At 42.5% G+C, this 24,778-nt stretch overlaps 1 protein-coding gene across 11 annotated transcripts in view; it reads right to left on the bottom strand.

The window, feature by feature from the left end:
• Positions 1-5,153: 5,153 nt before the first annotated feature.
• CHL1 (cell adhesion molecule L1 like) overlaps positions 5,154-24,778 on the bottom strand; it is a 126,173-nt gene continuing 106,548 nt past the window's right edge. For 8 of the 11 annotated variants that reach the window (XM_088062047.1, XM_088062046.1, XM_088062053.1 and 5 more), the window contains 12 exons: positions 23,627-23,728; positions 23,217-23,414; positions 22,042-22,112; positions 19,549-19,771; positions 18,234-18,349; positions 17,873-18,077; positions 17,524-17,646; positions 15,964-16,143; positions 9,966-10,127; positions 9,218-9,349; positions 8,389-8,461; positions 5,154-6,481 (listed from right to left, as the gene is read on the bottom strand). In XM_088062047.1, coding sequence (XP_087918173.1) covers positions 6,265-6,481; positions 8,389-8,461; positions 9,218-9,349; positions 9,966-10,127; positions 15,964-16,143; positions 17,524-17,646; positions 17,873-18,077; positions 18,234-18,349; positions 19,549-19,771; positions 22,042-22,112; positions 23,217-23,414; positions 23,627-23,728 — 1,802 coding nt within the window. In that variant the 3' untranslated portion in view covers positions 5,154-6,264. Of the gene's footprint in view, positions 6,482-7,650; positions 8,462-9,217; positions 9,350-9,965; positions 10,128-15,963; positions 16,144-17,523; positions 17,647-17,872; positions 18,078-18,233; positions 18,350-19,548; positions 19,772-22,041; positions 22,113-23,216; positions 23,415-23,626; positions 23,729-24,778 lie in introns of all 11 variants that reach the window. The other 3 variants (XR_015773725.1, XM_088062054.1, XM_088062055.1) reach the window with 3 other exon arrangements.

Raw genomic sequence — 24,778 nt, 5'->3', positions numbered from 1 at the left:
TCATGATAAACCTGTCCCCAAATCAAAAGATCAAATATTTTCAAAATTATACATAATTAACCAGAGCTCCTGCACCACTGGAAGTTGTTATTCACTCTCATTTTCAACAGTCCAGGAATATTTTAATGCATGCTTCATATAAATTGCCTCATAGAGGAAAATAAATCTCATATTTCATCCTTAAACTTGTGTGAGATCAGCTCCCACACACCTGCTGGTGGCAGCAGCACCTTTATTCTCACTCCAGTGAAGCACATGATTGTAGGACTTTCTCCCCTCCATTATGCTATTGAGAAAAGTGTAAATCTCATTATTCCAGGATATGAATGATAATAAAAACCTTCTTGGGATGCCCTTGATGGCTCCCTGAAAGGTGAATTCCTGTTAGCACAGGATGGTAGCACATTCCCTCTGAGGGTATTCACTTCTTGCAGGTGAAGAATGCATTAAAAAAAGTCCAGAAGCTTTCCTGCTGAAGTCAAGCAGCTAAAAACATGTGGCAAAAAAAAAAAAGAATTCCTTTCACTGAAATGCAGTGAGATACACTCAGAACAGCACAGAAGCCACACCAGCATCAAGGGTGGTGCTCAACACGCTTGAGCACCAAGCAGCTCTTTCAGATCCCCGTTAAACACATTAAAAAAATGGATTTTTCAGCAATAACAGCTGCTGTGGATTTGTCTGCTGTCTTATAATGAGTCCTCAGGTTGGCTGTTCCAGAAATCAGGAGGGTGAATTGGTGTTCACTGCAGAGCCTTCCCCAGGGACAGAGTAGAATTAATCCTGGGACAGAGTATTGGTGATGGAGAGAGGGAGTAACAAAAGAACCGAGATATTTTCCTTGGCAGACAAAGCCCATTTGCTAAATTCCTATAAAATAAATCCTTATAGATTTTTTTTTTTGCATTTTTTTGCAGACTTTAAGCACAAGTGTAGTTTTTCCCCTAAAAAAAACCACCAAGAAATGGTCTTACTGGGTTTGTGTGCACATGGATATTTATAAAATTACCTGGATGTTTATAAAATTACCTGGATATTAATAAAATTACCAATATTCTGGTGATCTTTAACGAAGAGGAGTAGAAACTCTGTGTGTTGGGAGGTTTTGTGCTGGTAACAGGGTGAGTAAAGCCTGTGAGAGTTGTTAACAATTTATAGGGTGACAGTTTGGTCCAGGAGAGGATCACACGGAATCAATGAGGAATTTGAATTCAGGCTCTTTGCAGGTCAGCTTCATCCTGCTTTGGTGTCATATCCAGAGGGCTGATGATCCATGGTGTCCAAAAATCTCAGTGAAAGCCAAGGGCAGCTCAACCTTGGTGTGAAACCAAAAAAAAAACCCCACAAGTCACAGCCCAGAGAGGGCTGAGGCTCGCAATTAAATCAGATTCCCAGCAAATAAACAGTGTCAAGCGAAAAAAAGAATCAAACAAAACCCCCAAACCAAACAAAAGAAACTTGCTGATTGCAGCCAAGGCTTTTGAAGATTACATCAAGTCAAACTTTTATTAGCAAAGTTGTATTTCATGTAAAATGAAAATATCTTTTCAAACGGTACGTGCACATCTGCGTGGTACAAACAGCAACTACAGTACAACACGTTCCTCTAAACTTTAATCAATGCACACTAACATTTAGCTCCCAAAAAAGTAACATTGTGATGGTGACACCACATTTCCTTTGATCTTTTTCTCATGAAATTACAAAGTCTCTTGTTTAAAGTCAGAACCATAATAATAAAAAATGAACAGACAGAATGCTTTGGCTCAAACCCCCCGAGGGGCTCCTGCCTGAAAACAGAACAAATCAGTGCAGATCACTTGAGATTTGACATGAGAGATCCAGAGCTGCAATGTAAACACGTCCTGCTACTCCAGAGTGCTTTGTACCTTGATTTTTTTGTCATAAACACTGACAGAGATGCAGCTGAGGGTGTGATCCATTGGCAAACAAAGGGAATTCTCCGTGAAGAATTTCCTTTCTATTGTTCTTACAGGTAAGCAAAATAACCCAAATACACTTCTCATCTGCAAAAGAATGGCTGTGAAAAATGATGCTGAGGTTTCCTCTCAAAAGCTCAGGGAGCAGTGAACATTATTCTAACTTTTCTTTACAAAATGTGAAACCACTGTTTAAAAACCCCACTTTTTTTTTTTCTTTTTTTTTTTTTTAAATACAGAAAACTGCACTACTATTTGTTTTCGTGTCATAAATAATATTGGCCTGAAAACTTTGATGAAAACCTCTCGTGCACTGGACTGGAGCCATTCAGTCAATGGAAGCAGTTACAAGGAAAAGAGTTACTCACTGGAATTTGTAACACAGCAGAACAAATACCCAATCATTAAATGATTTGCTAATTAGATCCATTTAAGATGTGAGTTACAATGAAGGTTTTTAAATTTTTTTATGCATGGACACATGATTTTATCCAGAGGGGGAAAGTAATTTTCTGATTTGATTTTGAATTCTGCTCCTCCTAAAGATCCAGCCCCAGCAGGGCATTGATGCCCAGTGCTGCTCTTTTATCCTGCTGGAGTGCAGAGCCACGAGGGTTTCTGGAGATTGGATCCCTTAATTTTGCCAGGGAGGGAAGCTGGGGCTGGTCCTGCAAGTTCTTGATAATGTAATTACATTTTTATATATTTTATATATATACATATATACACATTATATATATGTATACATATATAAAGATTAGAGAAAAATTAATCCACACCAAATCAATATTATGCTGCTCTGGGAATCCAAAAAGCCCCCCCTGGGAGAAAGGACAGAGGAGTTTTTTTCCCATTATTTAGGAAGAGCTGATTTTATTTGTTTATCTTATACTCTTGTAATCTTATGCACAGTCCAAACTGCCCAATTTTTCAGCAAGACCCATCCCTCTCTTCTTCCAGAAGCTGCTTAAATCCCCAAACCTGGATCCCTGGGGCCAGGGAAATGCCTTGAGGGTTGAAATTACATCCTGGCTCAACTTGGATATCAAATCTGAGAGTGCCATTTCACACTTGTACTGAGGCAAAATGTGTCACAAGCAAATGGAACCCAACCACAGCCATGGCATTGGATAAATAATAATTCCCTGTTCTGCTCCCATGGCTGGACTCCCTCCTCCAAGCAGGCAGGCTGGAATTCCCTGCTAGGTGTTGATTAATTTGAAGAAATTTAAATTTGAATAATTTTAAATTTAATTTGAAAGAAATTTATTTCTGACAGCTAACTTTAATAAACTCCCCTGGCCGGAGGGAAAGAAAACAAAAAAAATCAAAAAAAGTCCCAAACAAAGCAACTCAGAGATTTAATACTCAATGCACTGTTTCAGAATAGGGAGTGATTTTTGGATGGGCTTTGATGACTTTGTGGATCCTTTCCAACTCAGGAAGTTCCATAAACTGCAGTGAAGTTGGTGATACTTTTATTGAGCTACATGCTCACACTTCCTCTCACCTGTCTCACACCAAGACAAAAACACAGCCCAGCTCCTTGCAATGACAAAAAACTCCTCAACAAAACCTCAGCTTGCTCTGTTAATTTACTTTTGAAAGCCAATCTCCAAAAAACCATCAATGCCCTGCACTTTCCAAGTACCTTTACAGCAGGAAATAAAACCCCAATGCAGGGAAAAAAAAAGGAAAATAAATGATTGGGGCAGAGAAAACAGCTCAGGTGAGTGAGATTTCCTGGGAGTTTGAGCCACTTGTTTAATATTCATTGGGCGTATTCCGCAAAACCCAAGTTCAAAAACCCAGGTTCCATTGCACATCTTTCCCTCCCTGTTTGATTTTTAGGTCCTGAGGCATCATGGAAACACCAAGATGAAGATTTAAGGCTGTGAATTGAAATCTGAGTGGACAAAAGCAGTGCCACCAGCCCGGCTGAGCAGCACATCACAAACACCTCTTAGCAGCAGCAGCAGAGCCAGAGCTGCACGGGGGATTGAAATCCACCACTGCATCATTTGGCACCCATTAATATGGCTGAAACTTCACAGACAAATGGAACATTTCTCTAAAACAGAGGCATTTTCTGGGGTGAGGGGTCTGGTTTATCTGCAGTGACCCAGAGGAAAATGTGATGTGTGCAGGCACAGCCTCCCCCCAGCCCAAAGTGAGGAGTTGGGGGAGCCCACCCCAATTTTATTCCCTAATTTTCGAAGACCTTCGATCACTGCAGATGATTCCCTAAGGAAATGCTTTAAAACCAGCCCAAAGCAAGCAGCAGGTTGTCACAAGGCTAATCAGTTCTTAGATTTTATCTGGTTTGGGCTGCAGCAGACACGAGTCAGCAGTTAAAGATGCTGCTGGGAAATGTCTCTGTTGCTGAGATGCCAATTTTCACATTTCTCTAATTGTACACTCCCTTCTTCGGAAAATTACTTTCCCCCCCCAAAATTAAAAGGCTTTTGGACTTTTTGGTGTTTGGATTGAGTGAAATAGAGAAAATAGAACTTTATAAATAATAAGAAGTGAATAATGTGGGTCACTGATATGGGATGGGATAATTCTTGATTGAGGGCAGATTTCCACTCACCATTTTACACTCACAGGCATAGCCTGAACGGGGCTTTTGGAGTTTGCTTTTCCCAAACAGAGGTTACATAAAAAGTCCTTAAAAGCTCCAATCAAAAACCCAAAAAGAGGCACAGGAAAGCAGAAGCTTGAGCACCAAAGGCTTCCCGAAGCTGCCAAGCTCTGAGGAGCAGCCCCAGCCTGGGGGGAGCTGTGGGGGATCCATTGCCTTTCCACTGGGAAAAAAAAAATCTGCATTTCCTTGGGCTTAATCGTGGCCCTTGCTGGAAACTCAGAACCAGCTGAGTAATTCTTGCTTCCCCTCTTTCTTCCATTGAAATCATGGAGGAGCCATTTGGGGATATTTGCCTAATTGCTAGCAGGATGCCAAACAGCTTTTAGGATCTATTTCTCCTGCAGGAACTACTTAAAAACTTTCCTAATGGGAGTGACAGAAGAAATGAAGCCACGTTGATGCTCTACTCAAACAAGCAGATTCAAGAATGCAAATGCCATTAAAAAGAGATTCAGGAGATTCCAATACAAAAAGACCAAAAAAATGTGCTGTACAGCTCGGCTGAGTTAGTGCTGGGGAGGCAAAGAACCAGATTTAAACCAGCATTCAGTCAACAAAATAGGAAAACAAACTCTACCATAATATTTTCTCTTTGCTTTTTGTTCTTGTTTATTTAACAGTGAATAGGCTGAAAAGAAATGAACTCTTGAAAGTCAGGTAGGTCTAGTTTAGGTGATGTTTAAATGGTGTGAGGTTTGGATGGTTCCTATACACACAACTCCTTCTGAAAACTAATTTTGCTGGTCCAAATCCATATTGAGAAGCAATTCTACTCATTCCTACACAGCTATACAGACCCATGCTAGCAACATGTCTCAGATCAAAATAAAACCAGGCTGCTCTGGACTTGTATCAATATTAATATCATATGTACAACGTCTCCATGAAATGTTGGCTAGCTCACAAATATACAGATATGAGACAGACACCAAGGAGTTTGCTTAGAAATGCAGCTTGCAGCTGGGAAAAATTAAAAATATTTCGACTGATGGTGGATGGGAACCCTGTTTTGCCTTGCCACAGGAAAGAGCTGCAGCTTATTTAAGGAAATAGTGCCAGCTACTGGGCAGCAGCTTCACCCACACTCTCCTGTGGGTAAAGCTGCATTTCTAAGTGTTGGTAGCTGAAGTCAGCTGTAACCACTAAAACAGTTTTTTTTTTTTAATATCATACATAAAAGGGTTTAATTCTTTAGGAAAAATTATACCATATATAGAATATATTTCTCTGGTATTTTAAATTCTGATTTTCCTCTTTGTGTCACTTTGCAGAGTGAGCTGTTTTAGCTGGTGCCATAACCTTGAGATTATAACAGAGGCCATGAGGGAATTTTACACATACACCTGTGAGAACAGGGCAAAAATACTACACAGAGAAACATATTCCAAGCCTAAGAAACACCTGGAGCAGCGGGTAAGGATACAGATGTACCACCGAGAAACTCTGGTTTGCTCAGACTAACACATCAGGTAGAATAAAGAATTATTCTGATTTATTGAGAAGGAAACATATAGAAATTAGGATGGAAAAATCATCTTTTAGTGGCAGTGACTCGTTTTTGTATTACCTGGACGCCAGGATTTTCCTGACTGGCTCAACTGGCCCCCTGCTCCCGAGCACACACGGGAGCTGTGGAGAGCTAGCCGGGATAAATATCACAATTAAACACCAATCGTTTTAGGCGTGGAGAGGAAAAGTTGCCGTAGAACTCCCAGTGCTTTCCACGGATCCTTTTTCCTTAGATCCAGAATAAGCTCCAATAAATGAACCATCTTCATTGAACATGCCATGCTCCCCTTCTCCATAATCTACCAGACTATCAGCACTTCCAGTGGCTTTAATGTCCCCGTTAAGTGACTGGAGGCTGCCTTTCAGCGGCTTTTCATCGCTGTCACTACAAAATAAAGAGATGCCTTTCCAAAAATCCGCCTTTCACTGGCAAGGAGGGAAACTGCTCCTGGCTTGGGAAGGGAAGAGTGAGGGGCACGTGGGATGAGCTGACCTCTGAGTGCTCCTCACATGGGTGATGCCCACACACCTGAGCTCCCCCCACACAGGAATTTGTCATTATTCACACAAATTAATTGGTTAATGGGCATTATCAATACCCATCTGTTTGGTTTTTTCCCTTTTTGCCTTGGGCAGGTAGAATGGACAGAAGGGGAAGGAGAAGGGAATGCTGGAAAGGATTGGTGGGTTCCAGCCACCAGGGCTGATGTCAAGTATTTGGAACCTCACAGAGAGACACTTTTCATTTTGCAAAACACTGGACAACATTCAGGGACTATTTATTTCAATTTCTTTTTGGGGTAGGTGGGTGAAGTGATATCACATCAGTGGGTCACATCTCACTGCTTTGGGAGCATCTCTTTGAGTTTAAATGACCAATAAAGGTGCTTTCCCCCTTTTTTCCTGCTGTTATTTTGTTTTATTTTACCAAAGTTTATCTCACTGCAGTTAGCCTCTGCTAAAGTGGAGGAACTGGGAAAAACCAAAGCAGAATCAATGTCTGTATTTACAGTCTCTGTTCAGTGAAAATTCCAGGAAAAAGGGGAAGAACTGGGAAAAACCAAAGCAGAACCAACATCTGCATCTGCAGTCTCTGTTCAGCAAAAATTCCAAGAAAAAGGACAGGCCCACCACCAAAATTCTGGGAAAAAAGGGGAATTTCATGGCCATTCCTCCAAATGGCACCACAGAAGAGGAACAAGAACAGCCTGAACAGGACATTTGGGGGGATTGGGAAAACATTAAAAGGTTAAAAAAAGACCAAAACCCTAAATTTGGCCTCTGGATTAGGGACATAATTACTCAAGTACAGCCCTTGCTGCTAATGCCAACTCGCTGTCAGATCTTTGGCAATTTTATCTAAGGAAGGACAGAGAAATGAACCTGAGCTTCATTTCTTCAGGATGGATTCAATGTCTGCATAAACAACACAGAAAAAATCGCTATTTTTCTGCACAGGGCATTTCTCCTCAGGAAAAAAAAAAAAAAAACCAAGTTTGGATTTCAGGGGGGAAAGGAGGGGGGTCAAAGTTATTAACCTCAGGGCTTTCTTACCTTTCTAAATATTTGTCCCATTAGAAAGCATTAAAAATTAAATAAAGATGAAATTATGCAGAAAAAAAAAAAAAAGAAAAAGCCCTACTCCAGTACAAATAATGTAGTATATATAAGTGGTATTTCAACAGCAATTTTATGCCCTTAAGGGCAGCAACACCAGTTTTCCAGCATGGTTCTTATAATTATATGAATTTTCTTTCATATCACAATTACATATTGCTAGAAGTTTTAGTTATTTTAAAGCAGCCAAAGTGGTTATTTCAATTCTCCCACAGGGATTTCTGTAGAGAGATTTTTGGTTTTTTTAATATTCTTTACCATATTCCAAACTTTTCTTCCCCAAAATGACCATTCCCCATATTACATGATTTGGGTCTGAGTTTCAAAAACCCACTGAAGGCATAGAATTCAATCCACTGATTTCAGTGGGCTTTTCAGCAGTACCCCAAATTATCATATATATTTACATTATTCATACAATGCTAATTAAAGAAACAAAAAAAGTGAAAAATAACCACCGATACATCAACGTTTCCTTATATCCCAGCTTGGATGGATTGAAATATACTGGATATACCTTTAGATTCCTACTCTTATCCACTCCTATGAGGTTTGCTTTGAAAATGAAAAACAGCATTAATTGCATGCCATAAAAATGTCCCGAATAATGATGGCATTTGGAAACAAACAAAACCCCAAGAAACACAAAGGCTCGTGAAAGCAGGTCCTATTTACCTATATTCCCCAAAGATTTCATCTTTTATTGATTGAGCTTCGGGATCTGGATGCAAATCTTCTTTCTCTTTCACTGTGCAAATAAAATAAAGGACAGGTCTCTGTGTTGTGTTCTGCCATGGATTTTTCTTTTCCCAGGGGCAATGGGAAAACCATCTGCAATCACCTCCAGCCTGGCCTGGAGCTGGCTGGACTCAGCCTGGGAGCTTCCAATCGTTTGAGACCATTCCCTAACTGATTATAAGCAGGTATTTATAGAATCATGGAAAGATTTGGGTTGGGAGGGACCTTAAAGCTCATCCAGTGCCACCCCTGCCATGGCAGGGACACTTCCCACTGTCCCAGGTTGTTCCAAGCCCTGTCCTGCCTGGCACTGAATGTTTTCAGAGATGGAGCATCCACCACCTCTTTGGGCAACCAGATTTCTACTTCAATAATTCTCCTAAATCCCTACTCACTGCTTGGGAAATGACAGAGGTAATTTTTAACCAAATATTCCACTGTAAATCTGCCCGTGGAAATTCTGTCCACGTGTCCAGCAGCAGTTCCCAGGTGGAAAGTGGGCAGGGAGTCCTGCCAGCAAGGATCTTGCTGGATTAAATGCTGGAATATTCCAGGAGTGCTGGGAAAGGCCTTTGCAGGCTCTGTGACCAGCACACAGCACAGCTCCACTTACATTCATTAAAATCCCTTCCGTGGATATTCATCTAAAGCTACAATTCCTAATTGGATGTTTGTGCTCGCGGCCTTGCGGCCCCCAGAGAGAAACCTCTGAAGGATGTTAGTTATTAACACATGAACGTGGGGAAAGGACAATAAATCCATTTACCTGAATATTTGCCTCCTTTATTTCTTCTGACAAAGCAGATCGTTAGCAGCAGCAGGGTGAGCAAGGCGATGGCGCACATCAGCCCGATGAACCAGCCCTGGGTGGAAATCCCCTCGTAAATGCCAGCGTAGGCTTGGGGAGATGGGAGAGGGGGAAAAAGGGAGAAAATTAATCAGAGGGAAAGGGCAGCACCCCCCCAATAACACAAACACATCACATTCCTCTCTGATCTTAATGGAATCTGTCTATCACTACTGATGGTGTTCAAGTGCAGGGCGAGGCAGGAATGTGTCCAGAGTGGGACATTCGGGACTGGAGGGGAGCGTGGGGGTGACAAGGGACAACACAGACACTTGGCAAGGTGGCTCTGAGAGAGCAGTTGACTCACAGGATTAGCACCACACAGGAAAGCTGAGCACAGAGCTGTTAAGCCTCTCATGCCAAAGCAGTTTTGCGAAAGAGAGAGAGGTAAAAGTGCCCCCAGTACAGCAAATCACCAAGCTGGCCGCTTATGGGTTTTATCACAGCTGCCCTCTCACGTTGCACAGGTTTGTAAAGGTTTGGGATTGCTCCAGGCTGTTGTAAAGCACAGGGCTCAGCCAAGAACCTGGGATGTGTTTGTGCTGCCATGGGATTCAACTGCGAGGAACGATGAGCTTGGGACACTCGCACTGCACAGGATGGAGCCTCGGCATCGAGTCACATGGAAAAACAAACGTTCAGCACCTCGAAGGGCTTCGGGTCTCACCTCTCCCCCTGGTCTCAATTACATCTTCAAAAATGCTATTGTTATCCACCCAGTTCTTAGTCACTAGGCGGATTGTGTACTCAGTGCCAGGCTCAAGGGCCTCGCTGGGCTGAAACTTTGGGGTGGGCTTTACTGCGTCTGAAATCCTGCCGCTGCCTTTACCTACGGAATGCACACATTCAAGGCACAGGGATTAATGGCATTCATGGACAAAAAGCCTAGGAAATGAACAGTTAGAAATAACAAATACAACACGTGATTCTAAACATTTGGCATCAGGCAATCTGAGTTTCCAAAGCAAAAAACTACCCCCAAACTTTCCCTCCCTTTGGTTTTTAACGTTCTGTCAGATGAAATCAACAGCAGACTGGAGTAATCCTGATGTTTAGGAAGGGGTTTGTTCATCTCCCAGGATGAAAGTTAATATTGATGGGGGATTATGGATCTGCTTTAACTAATGCGTGCTTAAAAAATTACAACTTGCGACGGGCTTGCTTTGTATGGATAATCTGGGGTTTGATGCTTCCCCCATTGAACTGAACTCAGCAGGGAAGCACAGACAGCTTGTTAGCTGGATATGGATTCTTATATGTCTCCCAGAAAAAAATTAACAGGGGGATTTGTGCTTGCTTCTCTCCTGACAGTGATTTTCTGTGTCCTTTTAAATTCCACAAGGCCCGCACAAAGCACTGGTTTAGAAACAACTCAACAATTTGCCTGTAAATGGATATTTAGGCATTTAAGCGTTGATGATGAGTTTAATATTTGATTAGGAGAAGGTGAATTCCAGTAGTTGTGGTTATGGAACCTTGTTTGTTGCAGAATGCCTCCTGTAACCCCATCTGCATTCAGACTGTGGCCATTAAATAAGATTTTTCAGAACAGCTTTTGTGGAAAGCAGTTGACAATCACTGCCTGGATGTGAACAGCCTGCTCAGCAAATTCACAACTCCGTGTGACTTGGAGAGATCTCTTAAAACACGGGAGTGTCCCTGTCCTCAATGGCAGGAGAGAAATCTGGGGGGGCTGCACTTAATAAAAATAATTCCTGAATTGTTTTCAGTTGCCTGATTTGCCTGTTTTGTCCAAAGCCATCTAAACTAAGGCTTGAGCACAAAGTCTAATCTGAAAACTACTCGGCCAATTAGCACCGATGGCAACAATGCTCATTAATACTTCAACTAGTAAATAAGCAAAGCAAGAAGCTGCTGGAGATTAAGGCTGAGTTGGCAGCTGAAGGGAAAAAAAGAGAAAAAAACAGATTAAGATAAATCCAAGCACAGTCAAAGCAGCAGTTCAGGGTAAGTTTTTCAAGGCAACTCTCTGTGTATTACAATAAGCAGTTAAATGAGCAGACCACAGGGACCAGAGAACACATCCACTGAAACACTGCTGATACTGAGGCACAGCTCATTAGCATAAATTAATCCATCTATCAGTAATTTTTTGCTAAATGAAGTATGCGAAACCCAGCTATAGTTTCTAATCAAACTGCAAATTAAGCAACAGGATACCACAGGTACATTTTAATTACATGTTTTAAAATCAAGGCATCAGAAAAATTGGGAATATTATCCATAAAGGAACAGGAATGAACATGAGCCTTCAACCCAACATCTGTTAAATTCCACGTAATGCTCGAGCATGATGTGATAACTACATGATCCAAAGTGTTCACACACCAGCTTCCTAAGGAAGGATTTCTCCTGAATTCCTGGGAAGAAAATCCTAAACCTTGAGCTCCTGGCAGGTGGTTTGTGGTGCATATTCCTAAACCAGCTTTACCTCTGTGCCCCCAAGTATTCCCAGCTTGTGGCAGCCTCTTTCTGAACCATCGGCTCTTTAGAGAAGCAGAAAGAGGGAAATGAGAAGGCTGAAAAAAAATCCTTTTTTCTGTCCACTCATTGCTCAGCTCTGTCTGATGCTGCAGCTGCCACTGCCCTGGCACATGGAGCAGCTCAGGGCTGGGATGGACATCCTAGGATGAGGATGAGCCCAGCCTAACCTGGCACTGGGGATTTACCAACAGCTCTTCATTTATCATCTCCTACCCCAAAATACTCTTTTTTTCCTTTAAAATTCAGAACAGGTGTCCAGTGCTGGGGGATTATGAGTTTTCTTTCTGTGCCATTTCATCCTGGTGTGTGTGACACAGCCACCAAGGGCCCTACAGAGGAGAAAGTTTTGCTAAAGGGGGTGGGTTTGGTGGCTGGAGTAGAAAAATCAGTGTGGCCTCCTGGAAAATAAAAGCAAAGATACACAGATAAGGCAAAGCTGCACATTCTGGAGGGCCAGGAACATCCTGAAAGCTGCAGGAATTAGCTGCAGAAAATTGAAAGCAGTTGGGTCGGGTTTTTAATCTCCAATAAGGGAGAAGGAGCATTAGTAATAAAGGCATATCACCAGCACTTCTCATCTTCCCCCACTATTTATCAGCCACACCAGGGGACTTGCATGAACATTAAACACTGAACTGCAATTTTACAATATTCCTACCGGGCTCCAAGATTTATGAGGAGAACAGAACACACATTTTTTATAGAAGCTTATGGTATAAAGGGAAAAACAATAGAAACCACCCCCAAAGATTTTCCAGAGTGTTCTCCAAAAGTTAACACATCTGTTATAAAATATATTAAAAAAAATCCCTGTCAGTCTGAGAGCTAAATACTAATTGTGGGCAGCATCTTAATTTATAACCATACCTGTCTAAATACATCTGCTGCAATAAATGTAAAGTTGAACTTCCATTAATTTTCCCCTGCTGCCTGGCTATTAAAAATGTATAAATATGCAGCAGAAGTTATTCTTCATTTTCAGGGCTTTTCAGTGAAGGAGGTAATTCATGTTAAATTTGGATTATTTTAGACTACAGAGATTAGCAAACCTGTTGCATGTAAAGTTTATTAGGAAAAAATTTATAGGTGAGATGTTCAAGAAATTTTCACCGATTTTATTAAGATTTTCTTGGTTGTGAGCAAAAAGGGTTTGCTGCTAACAGCACCAGTGGCTACATACAGGAAAAAGTATTTTATTATTCCTTTTCCACTGTGCCTGTGGCAAAAGAGAGCTAAACCCACAAGTCTTGTTCCAAATGGTTACTCTGGTCCTGAAGGATAGAACCCTCTGCCTAAGATTTTCCAAAATCCTTTGGGAATTACGTGCCAATCGCCACTGGAATATAATGAAACTGGTGAACTTTTATTTCCTGGCCTCTCTGGAGAATAAAACTGCAACTGTGTGGCTTCATGTGGATGAATTTCTCATTAATGCTTGGATTTCTGGACACACAATGATAATTCTCAACTTGTAATATGTGTTTGGTAATCCCCAAGCAACACTGGTGACAAGATGAAAAGGAGCTTTGTGTTAAAGAAGGGCTGCTACATTAAATTAATCTTTTCACTTCTGGAAGAATGTTATTTTGTGTTATGTTTCTGAGGGCTAATGATCTTGGGGAAATTGACATTTTCAAGGGGAAAATTAATTAGTTTGGAGGTCATTTAAGATGCACTGCCTGAAAATATGAAGACAGAGATTATAGTCTTTTTCTAAGGACAACATACCTTTTTCTGTGGAATGAAACCAAGATGAAACCACAGAAATTAAGCTATTATTTATTTTGCAATGCAATCCAAATTCTCTTTTACTCAGGTTCAAGGCTTATTTTATCAAGAAATGATAAAGATCTTAGGTTGCCTATCAGAGTTTTCATATCTGAGTTACTCTCCCTGTACAGATTTGTTTTCAGTGGTGTTACACGAATCCTCACACATATTAAATAAGGAAATTCCCTTTTCTTTCCATTTGCAGACAACAGTAGGAGGGATAACTGCTAATAAATTAAAGCAACAGCAGTGATGGAGATCAAGTGAAAAAAATAAAATGAATGAATCCAGAGTTGCCACCTCAACATCTCCACTTTCCTGGCAGATTGCATTGTGAAATTCTGAAATACCCATGGCAAAGGCTGAATTGCAGCAGTGGAAGTTTCCAAAGCTTAAATGAACAAGAGCTTTATGGGTTTATTATTAAACTGGAACAGAGGGGTTATAGAATCACTGAATCAACCCCCAAAGAAACGTGGAGTGCTCCATCATGGAGTTTCATTTCAGAGGACACCACATTTTATATCTGTCATTTACGTGGGTCATTTGAAATGATAAACTTTGACTTCTGAAATCACTCCCCTCCTTCAAAAAGAGAGATTGTTTTAATTTCGAGCAATTGCCTCGTTCCCCAAACCACAGCTTAAAACCCCAAGGAGGTCACAGAAAAGAGTGATTTTTTCTTTTTTTTTTTTTCAGCCTATCATGTTTAGGTGAAAAATATCTGAACAATTTAGCCAGCAAATAATGACACAAAACTCTAATGGCATCTCAGTGACAGATGCAGTGCCCTAATTTAGGGTGGCTTGAGAAGCAGCAAGGAGCAGGCATAAATCATAGAACTGAACCCTTGCAGCTTTCATTAATTACACTACTCTAGTCTAAGAATATTTCACAAGAATCAGGTGTTGCCACTGCTGAAACAGAACTTAGGAAAGTAGGGAATGAGCACAAAATGAATGTCAACATCTCTAAACAGTGACAAAGTTATTTCAAAGAGTCAAAACACATTTTTCTGGTTGCCCAATGAAGGCCAGAAAAGGCAACTAATGAAAGGAAATGGGGTATTTTTATATTGGGAAAAAATAGGAAAAAAAAAGATTTTTCATAATGAGGAATAAATTTTAAATTAAAGTGATTAATAGTTGGTACCAGGTGAGTACCTGTATCCTACAGTGAGACTGGAGACCAAAAGAGAGCTGAGAAGGAGTTTTGGGAAAACAAATGGCAGCTCCTGACTGGATCTGGAACTGGGACTTGAAGGTTTAAAACACTTTTTACCTGTTTTACCAGTAACTGAAAAGAATTCTGCAACTTAGAATTCCAACAGCACACGGGCCATTTTTCTGTTTTACATCAACATTGCTGCAGACTGTTATCTTTGCTAAAAATGATGCAGCCAGGACTCTTTTGCTTATCACATTCTGTTTCTCCTTCCCCGGGGTAAGTGCACGGCAATAGTTTCTGATTAATAGCGAGGAGCTGCTCCTCAGTACTGTGGAGTTCTCAGACTTGCTGAGCACAGTACATTTTATTTCATTTCAGCTGAAAGTGAAAGATGAGCTATCATAGAGTGCTGGGGATTTTCCTTTAAACCACTGAACATCAGTGTTTCAGCACAGGGTGTAAGTGGCACACGAATGCTCACTCCTGGTATCTGATAAAATAATCATAAATAATGGAGCAAATGCAGTCAGCTCGATGTTTATCTGGATTTTCCATGTCAAACAGCTGACCCTAATGTTGCTGGCAGTCCCCCATCTTCATGCATGGGCAGAATTTGTTTTTATAATATTACTGAGAACAGATTATCTGCATCTTCAATTTTCTGTTTGTGCCTGAATGCAATTCACTTATTCCAGCATGGCTTAAGGATGGGAACAGAAACAGGACTGCACAGCAAAATGAAACAGATGAGCTCTGCTTCCCTGAAGAACACCATGGCCACATTAAAAAGTCCATTGACTGCTCTCAAGGCAAGGAAAACAAACTTATTTCCCTTAATTATGAAGGAAACGTCAAGCCTGGAGTATTCCTGATGGATTTTCCCGTTACGAAGCAGAGTAATGCAGAGTCCCCAGGCAGGTGCAAAGGAGAGCTCTTTATGGCAAAACCCAGGCCTTTTGAAGCAGTTAGACCATTTTCAGTTACATTCCACTGAAGTATAACAAATATAATTCAACCAACCACCATAAACCACCATGTGAGCACGTCGTGGTTCTACAACACGTTTTCCCACCTCCAACTCAGCTGAGTCACTTTCCCATGCTCCTTTCCTGCTGAGCCCCAGCAGCAGGCCTGAGCCGTGATTTTACAAGGGGAAAGTTTTACCAGCATTTCCCCGCTATTCTTAGAGCTCTTCCGCACCAAACCGGACTTTGTGAACTTACTGCCTTGGGCCAGCGTCAGCCCCTCCTCGGTGGCCGCCTTCCCGCAGCCCTTGGCCGTGCAGGCTTTGATGTAGAACTTGTACTTGGTGCTGGGGCTGAGCCCCGCCAGGCGCCAGCTCAGAACGGAGCGGTTGGTGACGCTCACCTCGCTCACGGCGCCCACCTCGTGCGTCTCGTTGACTGCAAGGGAAGAGCACCTCGGTCAGAGCCACGGAAATGTGTCCTGAGCACCCCCAGGAGGGAGAACTCGGCTGGGAGAGGGGAGGAGGAAGGCTGTGGGCCCTTCCTGACGGGGTTAAGTGGGATTGATGTCATCTGTGTCCACCTCTCAGCGGCTTGGTGAGCTATCACTGCTCTTGGGAAGCTCTCGGAGTGCACATATGCACAGCCTGAGTGGGAGGGAAGAATGATTGCCCCCATCATCATTAAATATCTATGAATGGCTCCTTGCTTTGTTTCCAAACATCTGCGAACTTCTACTGGCAGCTTAGAGGGCGGCTGGTGGGCTGTGAGCTGCTCTGGCTGCTCAGAGCTGGCAGCTGAGGAAGGGTTGTGAGAAAATGGAGAAAGAATCTTATAAATATTTAGTAATATCTGAAGGGAGGTGTCAGAATATGGACCAGGCTGTGCTTGGTGGTGCCCAGCACTGGGAGGGAACTGATGCCCAGAAGTTCCACCTGGACACGAGGAAGAGCTTCCCTGTGCAGTGACTGAGCACTGGAGCAGAGACCAGAGAGGCTGCAGTCTCTCCCTCACTGGGGACATCCCAGAGCCATCTGGACACACTCCTGAGCTGTGGGATGACCGAGATGACTCTGTGGTCCCTTCAAAACTGAACCAGTCTGGGATTCTGTAAATAGATCCACTCTGCACATAATCAGCACAACCAAAAGAAGATCCAGACACCAGCCTGTTGGCAAAGGCATCTGAGCAGTTCTGCTATCAGCAGAGAAGTGTAAAGTACATGGGGGATTTTTGTTTCCTTTTCCACCCTCAAAGAGCACAAAATACACTGAATTATCACCACACAACTGGTGGTGTGGCAGTCTGGGCTAAGTACTGGGTCTTGCTTGAGGTTGTCTTTGTTTCTCATTTCTTTCCTAGGCAAGAAAGAAAGAAATCCCCTGGAATTTGGTTGTTTTCAGTGTGGTTACTCTACACCATGTCTCAGGTGGTTCTTTGTGTTGCTGCTGAGGCACCTTAGGGGGGAGAAGCTCTGTGACATAATGTGCAGCTATACATTAATGGGGTTTCATAGAGTGCTCTCATCACAATTCACTTTGTATTAAATGAGTTTCACCCCAGTAAAAGACATCTACAATTTATGGGTCTTTTTAACCACTACATTAGGTGAAATTATGAAATAATTCAATCAGCCAATAAATGTGGGACAGGGAACGGCAGCAACGGGAGCTTCCATGGGAAAAAGTGCATGGAAAACTTTCAGCTCTGGGAGCTGACTGCAGCCTGCCCTCTGGCAGCCTCTGTGCACATCACACCTGGGAGTTTCCTTAACTAATCCTGCCTCAATTCTGCACCCAAAGCAAACCAGGCACATACTTATCTGGTACTGTAGGACGTAGCCTGTGAGGTGGCCATTGGCTTTCTTGGGAAGCCCCCAGGACAGAGTGACCGAGTCCTTGTCAAAGTTCAGGATCCGGAGGAAACGTGGTTGTTCAGGGACTGGAAGACACAGAGGTGAGATCTCAGAGGAAAGTGAGCAGGTCCCTACAAATCCTTGTTAAATGAGGATGTAATTCAGCTCAACATCCACAGCTCCCCTTTCAAGTGAAGGGTTCCATGAATAGTGGAGTTTTCACTATTACCTCAAATAAGGGAATCAGCTTGCCTTGTCCCAAGGACAATTTCAATTTATGTCCATCCTCCCCATATTTTCCTCTTGTCTTACCTCCTTCTGGAGTTTCAAACACCACAGGGGAGCTCTCAGGGCCATCTCCTCTGGAGTTGAAAGCCAAAACTGTCAAGCGGAATTCACTGAAGGGCTCCAGGCCAGGAATCATCCCATAGTTCCTGTCTCCTACAAACGTCAGGAAGTGTTTCTCTGGGTGATGCCTCTTTCCATCCAGCATGTTTTTTGTTTTCCACCAGTTGACCTGTGAGGAGATTGGGATTTCTAAAACAATTTATATTGTATGGGGATGAGCATGATCACAATCTCTCTCACCTTCCCACAAATGAGAGATTGCAATCTGGGACTCATTTAATAATTTATTCAACTACATACAAATATTTAGAGAGAATTTTGTAACCTTGTAGCCTTTTAAGTGCCCACGAACTCTGTCCCTTGGTATCCCAAACCAGAAGACTTTCACCAGGGTGCTGTTCACAACCTCCACCGACACGCCCGAAGGAGCAGCATCTGGAACTGTAAAAACAAACGTCCCAGGTGTTAAAAACACTTCCAAGAGCCCAGATTCACATTGTTCACAGCTCCAGGCTTGGCATTCTGGCTCCAGCTGTGCCACTTCATGCAGTCTCACCACAGGCAAGCACAAAGCCATTCCACCTGCATCCAGTGGGTGGAATGGGCCAATAAATATTATTTTCCTGTATTTTTCTGCTGAGGGTTGGGATACGTGTGCACTGGGACACATGAATTTCTACACCAGTATTTATGATTTCCTGTTTCAAGCAATGCTTACAGCAGTGAGAAGAATAAAAAAAATGATTAACACGGCACTCAAGAAGGCAATCATAAAGGTTTTTTTTATAATCAATTTCATTTTACAGCTAAGCTCATTAAACAGTAGGGTTTTAATCACTGCATAACACAGAGAGCTATTACAGTGCCTGAAAAAAAGGAGGCCTTGATCCATTGACAACTGAATTGCAAGGAAGATTTTCCAGTGGTAGATGTAAAATTAGACTCATCACAGAGAGACAAAGAAAATAAACATGCTGTGGAGTTTCTTTCTTCTCGTTCATGCTATTCACCACCTCTTCTGCACCACCAGACCTTCCTGTTCCCACCTCTGGGTGGGCAGTGGGGATTCTCCTGTCTGACCACCACTGAGTCCATTTCCAGCCCTGAAACTCCACCTGGGAGCCATGGAGAACCATGGGGCAGAAAGCCAGGCTGGAGAAGATGGCACATTCTTTGGGGACTCACAAGGTAACACCAGCACACGCAGGGGGAAAGTGGCATTGTCTGTAAATTCACTCAAACACCCAGTGCCTGCCAGTCTGTCTCTAATTGTCCGAGTATTTAACTTCTGACACCCTGAAACTGTTGGGTCAAGCCTCAGAGAACCCAAAGATTTTTCTCCGAACGAGTACAGCACGACTGCTACACTTCAGAGACTTCTCATGGAGTGTGGCCTTCAAACAAGTACCCAGACTAAGCCAACAACTGAGATTAATGAGAGCACAAGCGACCTTTCCAAAAAAACCCCTCACACTCCAGCAGGCTGGCACCCAGCACGGGTCATGCCCATGCCTCATGGAGCCCATCAGGCTGAGCACTGGAATTCCAGCAGCTCTGGGCTGCCTAATCCATCACTCCACACCCCAGCGCTCTGCAGCACAAGAAGCCCCCGTTTTTACAGGCAAGTTCCTGCCACTCACCGTCCTCTCCTGAATATCCAATGGTGACATTTGGTTCGGGGCCAGATCCTAAATTATTCACTGCCTGGACTTTGATCTCGTAAGGCACGAAGGTGGGCACGTTCCGCACGCTCAGGGAGTGTTTCTTCACCAGCTCCTCGTTCCAGTCGGTCTCCACACCCCGCTGCCTCCAGCTGACTTTGTACTCCAGCCCCGGCCCGTTCCTCTCCACGGGCTTCAGTGGCTGGGGAAAAGTTAAAAGAGATCTTGTCCACCTTTGTTGTAATCACAAAACAGCAGCCGAGGGGAGGGGAGGTAATTTTGGAATGTGTGTTACAGCACTGGGAGAGAAAAAGGGGTGAAAACCGCAAGCTTTTTGCTGTCATTTGAATTTGAGGCTGATTGGAACAAGAACATCATGACTTCAAGAGAAAGGAGGGCGAAAGGCTTGGATTAAAATCCAGATTAATTGCTAGGAGCCGTATTTCTGCCTCCTACACACATCAGGTTTTGTTTTGCCACAGGTTTTCCTGTGTGAGGTAAAACCCCACGCCTTCAGCACAACCGAACTGCAGTTTGGCATAAGGCTGTGTGAGCCTTTTAGCAGAGATAAAATTTGCATTTTATCTTAGAATTTTATGTAGCACAGTAAGTTGGGTCATTAAAATTTAGATTTGTTCTAACTACACACCAAATGCTTGAAATTACGCCTGGACATTTAATTTGCAACTGCTGGGCCACTCTGCTTTTACCAGTCAGCTGGAGAATTCATCCTAGTAGGGTTTCCAGCTAATTAACATGAAATTATAAAATATTAGGAGATGTATAGCAGTAGCTTGTCATACATCCTCAAGTTGAGTTTATTTCTCTGAAAATGCACTACTTTAATTAAGAAAGTTAAATAATCACCTACCCTACCAAAAATGCTACACACTGAAACAGCTGCAGGAGTTTCTTACCACACAGGCTGCTTTTAATAATATTTAAACACAGGCAAATATGAAAGATATTATAGCTGATTTGTATCTAAGAGGTCTGACAGGAAATAGCATCAAATACCAGAAAAAAGCGATTTCCCTTTGATGTTCCTCATGCATGGGGAGACCTAAATTTGGGGGACCTGCAAAAATCCCCACTGATCTCCTCTGTTGTGAGGACCTTTGGGTGCCTTTCTCACAGGCACCACCTCTGTGGCAAAGATCCCTGGGAATGGGATTTGCAAGGAAAGCTGAAGAAGTAAAAAATTCCTCCTGAAAATATGATTTCTTGTATATAGTTAAATCACAGCACCGCTTGACTCTTATTTTGATCTTCCTTAAAGCTGCAAATCCTTGGCTAAAAATCCCAGTCACTAAAGCTCAGCTGGTCTCTTAATCCAAAATAGGCAGATTAACATCATTCTGCAGCCTTTGTCTGTCAGAAATAGATTGTGCAGTGCCCAGCAGCTCCTCTGAAAAGCACACAGGAAATGCCATAAATAAATGAATATCCTGTTTAAAAACATTTTAATGATTCAACAAGATTTAACCAAGCCTTTCCATCCCATTCTCTCCTTTCAGGCTCAGCTTTCACTTCCACTTTTGCCCTGTCTGAGCAGTGATTGTGAAGTTTCTGGTGCTCAAAGATGTGTTTGACATCCCAGTATTTCCAAATAGACACACTGGGTACTAGAACTCTGCATTTCACTGATTCATTAAAGTTGAAAAAGACATCCAAGATCAAATCCAATCTTTTCTGAGAGGCAGTTTTCTCCCCTAACCCTGGGCTAAAAAATCCCATTCCAATCCAAATCCAAGGATCTTGAGGGCCATCTCCTTTTGGATGCAATTATACCCCAAACCATGACTTCCCACTGGGGAAACATTTGCTGTTCTTCGTTGGGTGCAGCAGATTGAGGAGTAAATCTCATGCAAATTGTGTGCAATTCCAGCCTCAACAAAAACCTGCTTCCTTCCACAGTTGTGGATATTTGTGCTAAATGAAGGAACACATAACTCAACTGTTGGCACAGAAGCTCGAGGCTTAAAACCCAGAAAATTTGAAGTCTGGAAACCATCCTCAAGACTTTTACATAATTCCTTTGATGCACATCACAGGCTTTGGAGGTTTATCCACATTCCTTTAGTTCTTGGTGTAAAAATTCAAGCTCACATTCTCTTGGGCAAGGGATCTGTGGCGTTTTTAAACTTCCAGGCTGGAACGGCAAAAGCCATGAGCCACCCATCCCTTCCCTGGGCCTGGCTGGTAATTTTAATTGCAGAGAAGGGTAAGACCATAATAATTTGAAGCTGTTTCTTGCATACAAGAAGCAGAGAAGAGCAAATTTTGATGAATTCTCACTATGCTTTACAGAAGTTCCATATTTTTTTAATATCTTGTGAAGTCGTACATAAAAAAACAGTCTTTTGAAACAAAAATGATACTGGGATTGAAAATCCAGAATACATTTAAGTCAAATTCAGCTTTCAGAAGAATAAAGGATCGTTCCTATAGGATTTGCTAATCTTGCCTTACCTCCCATTTCATCACCATTTCATTGGGTTCAGAAGCTTCAACTCGGATGTTCTCTGGGTTTTTATCTGGAGCTGAAACCACACAGGTGACAAGGTCAGTTTTTACACCCCATTTATTTGCAATTAGCATTTAAGTGCCAAAAAAGGATGGGAAATTCCCCTACTAGTGACAGACACTTAAACAAAAAGCTGATGGGACCCAAACACGTCATTTATGCAGTTTGAATTCCTAAGTGCCCCTCTTGGTTGGAGCCACCAGCTAACACAGAGCTGTGACTTTTGGATTTGAAAGCACCAGATGTGGGGGGATTGTGAGGAAGAGATTTTTCTCCCTGTGGGGATAGCAAACAGAAGGGGTATCATTAGACATACACACAGCTGGAAAGATGAAAAAGGATCTGAAATTGGTGTAAATGGGGAAAAAAAGAGTGAAAATGCCAAGGAATGCAAATGTTGTGCTGAAAAGTTGGCCTCTAAAATGATTTTTGGGAAGACAACATTTTCTGCCCCAGTGAATGCTCTGTAAATGGAGATTTTTTGACAAACTTAGTGCTCCTGAAACGCTCCCTGTAAACCCAGCCCTTCTCCAGGAACTGTTTGTCCATGAAGGTCTGCAAAGGGTGGAAAATCAGCAGAGTGAGGTGCTGGAGGTGTAGGAAAACCCAGCAGTGTGGACTCCTCCCTTTGGCATCCTTAGGAATTTTATACAGTGCAGCAAGTTGGGTCATTAAAATTTAGATTTGTTCTAGCTGCACATCAAATGCTTAAAACAACACCTGGACATTTGATGTGCAACTGCTGGGCTGCTCTTTTTTACCAATCACTGAAGAATTCATCCCAGCAGGGTTCCCATCTCATTCATATCTAAAATATCAGAATATGGCTTGTCACGGGACATCCTCCAGCTGATTCTACCTCTCTGAAAATCCACTGCTTTAATTAATACAGTCAATTCAAATGGTCACCTGGCCCACCAAAATTACTGAGGGTTATTCCAGTTCCACTGAACCAGCTGGTGGTAATTCCCACCACAGGACGTTTAATAATCCCTGAGGCTGCCGCTGAGCAGTGCAAGAGACCCGGATTTCTTCACGCCCTCTGGAGCACGGGAGGGCACAGATATTCCAAAAAAAGCACTGAAAATACGAATATTTAGGAAACCAGAGTCAGGTTTACCAGCTGGAGGGGTGGCATAGCGCAGGGATGGTTTGCTGGGCTGGCTCCTGCCCACGGCATTGACGGACACCACACGGAACTGGTAATTCACATATGGGGCCAGGGACAGCAGGGCTGTGGTGTCATTCCCTGGCACTCTGCTGAGCTCCTGCCACCTCCCCGGCTCCCAGCGGTTCTCTTCAAACTCTATAATTGATTCTGGGAAGAAAAAGAAGACAAAAAAGGGAAAAAAAGATTAAAAGAAAAACAACTTAATGTGAACAGCGTGGGTGGAAATGAACTTACAACAAATGAACTGTCATAGTTAAGTGACTAAACCTGGCCATCAGCAGGGTTTGTGTCCTGTGACAACCAGGACATGCCAGAATTCTGAACAGCCCTACAAAATTACGCTGGAAACCCCTCCCTACCATTAACAGGGCTGTTATGGCTGGCCCCAGCTTTCCAGGAGAGCCGAACGCTCCGGTTTTGGTTTTCCGACAGCTGGAGGTCTTCTGGTGGGTCAGGAACATCTGAGAAATAAAGAAGAAGTGTCAGTAGCACAGCAAGGTATTTCTGTTTGTCCTGGCATTTTCCAGAAGGTTGGAACAGCAGAATCAGTGAAGATGGTGGTGAAATACCTCCTGATTTCAAGATGGACAGATTGTGGAAAGTGGGAATTGCTTTGAAAAACCCCGGATCTCCTGGCGCTGATTTTTCCCTTATAAACACAAAATCCTTCTCGGATTCATCTCCCTCTACCCACATTACTGCGCTTGCAGCAACAGATTTTTCATTCCAAATCAACCCCAAGATCTGCTTCACCTTTCATGGGTATGGACACAGCTCTGGGCATGCCAGCACTGCCTGGATTTACCCTGGGACACATCCGAGTGGGAGAGGATGACTCAGCCCCGGCAGTTATTGAACTTGGCCTTTGAGGGTGGGAGGGAAAGGAGAGCATTCATGATCCCATTTTATATATATGGGGATCAACATTAACAGGGAACTGGGAAATTCACTACCTGCCAGCACAACTAATGCTGTCACAACTAAACTTTTGGCTGACATTTTCATTTCTTACAGAAAAACCACCACCATGACTTTGTTGTTATGAAAAAAAAAATCACTCTGTACTAATTTTTTAAAAATTACAATACTGTGTTTCATCTCATGGTGCATCAAGAAGTTACAAAGTTTATATTTGGAATTTTTTTTTTTCCTTTTCTTTGCACTTCTTTCCCTATTTCTCTTGTACCTGGGAAAAAAATCAGGAAAGCACAGTTTAATCTACAGGCATGTTGCTGCTCTGTCCTTGGAGCACAGCTGGTTAAAATTCAATATATTAACTTAAAGATGGTGATGGTGCACCTAAAATATTCCCACCCCTCTAACCTGTTTGTTAAACACACAACAAATACTTAGAATTTTTCTAATTGAGTATTTATTTTACTTTTAGTTGGCCCTAATCTGATGTCTCCATTTCGTTCTTCAGTCAGCCCACAAGTCCTTGATTGCAAGAACTTGAATTTTTCACTTGGAAAATAACGGATGTTGTTAATTCACCAAGACCTTTCTCACAA

Source organism: Pseudopodoces humilis, chromosome 13, assembly GCF_049639895.1.
Source record: "Pseudopodoces humilis isolate 2021_Gansu_Grassland_sample_001 chromosome 13, ASM4963989v1, whole genome shotgun sequence".
In the NCBI taxonomy this organism is placed as follows: domain Eukaryota; kingdom Metazoa; phylum Chordata; class Aves; order Passeriformes; family Paridae; genus Pseudopodoces; species Pseudopodoces humilis.
Note: the sequence above shows the minus strand (reverse complement) of the source record. Positions and strands in the feature narration are given on the sequence as shown.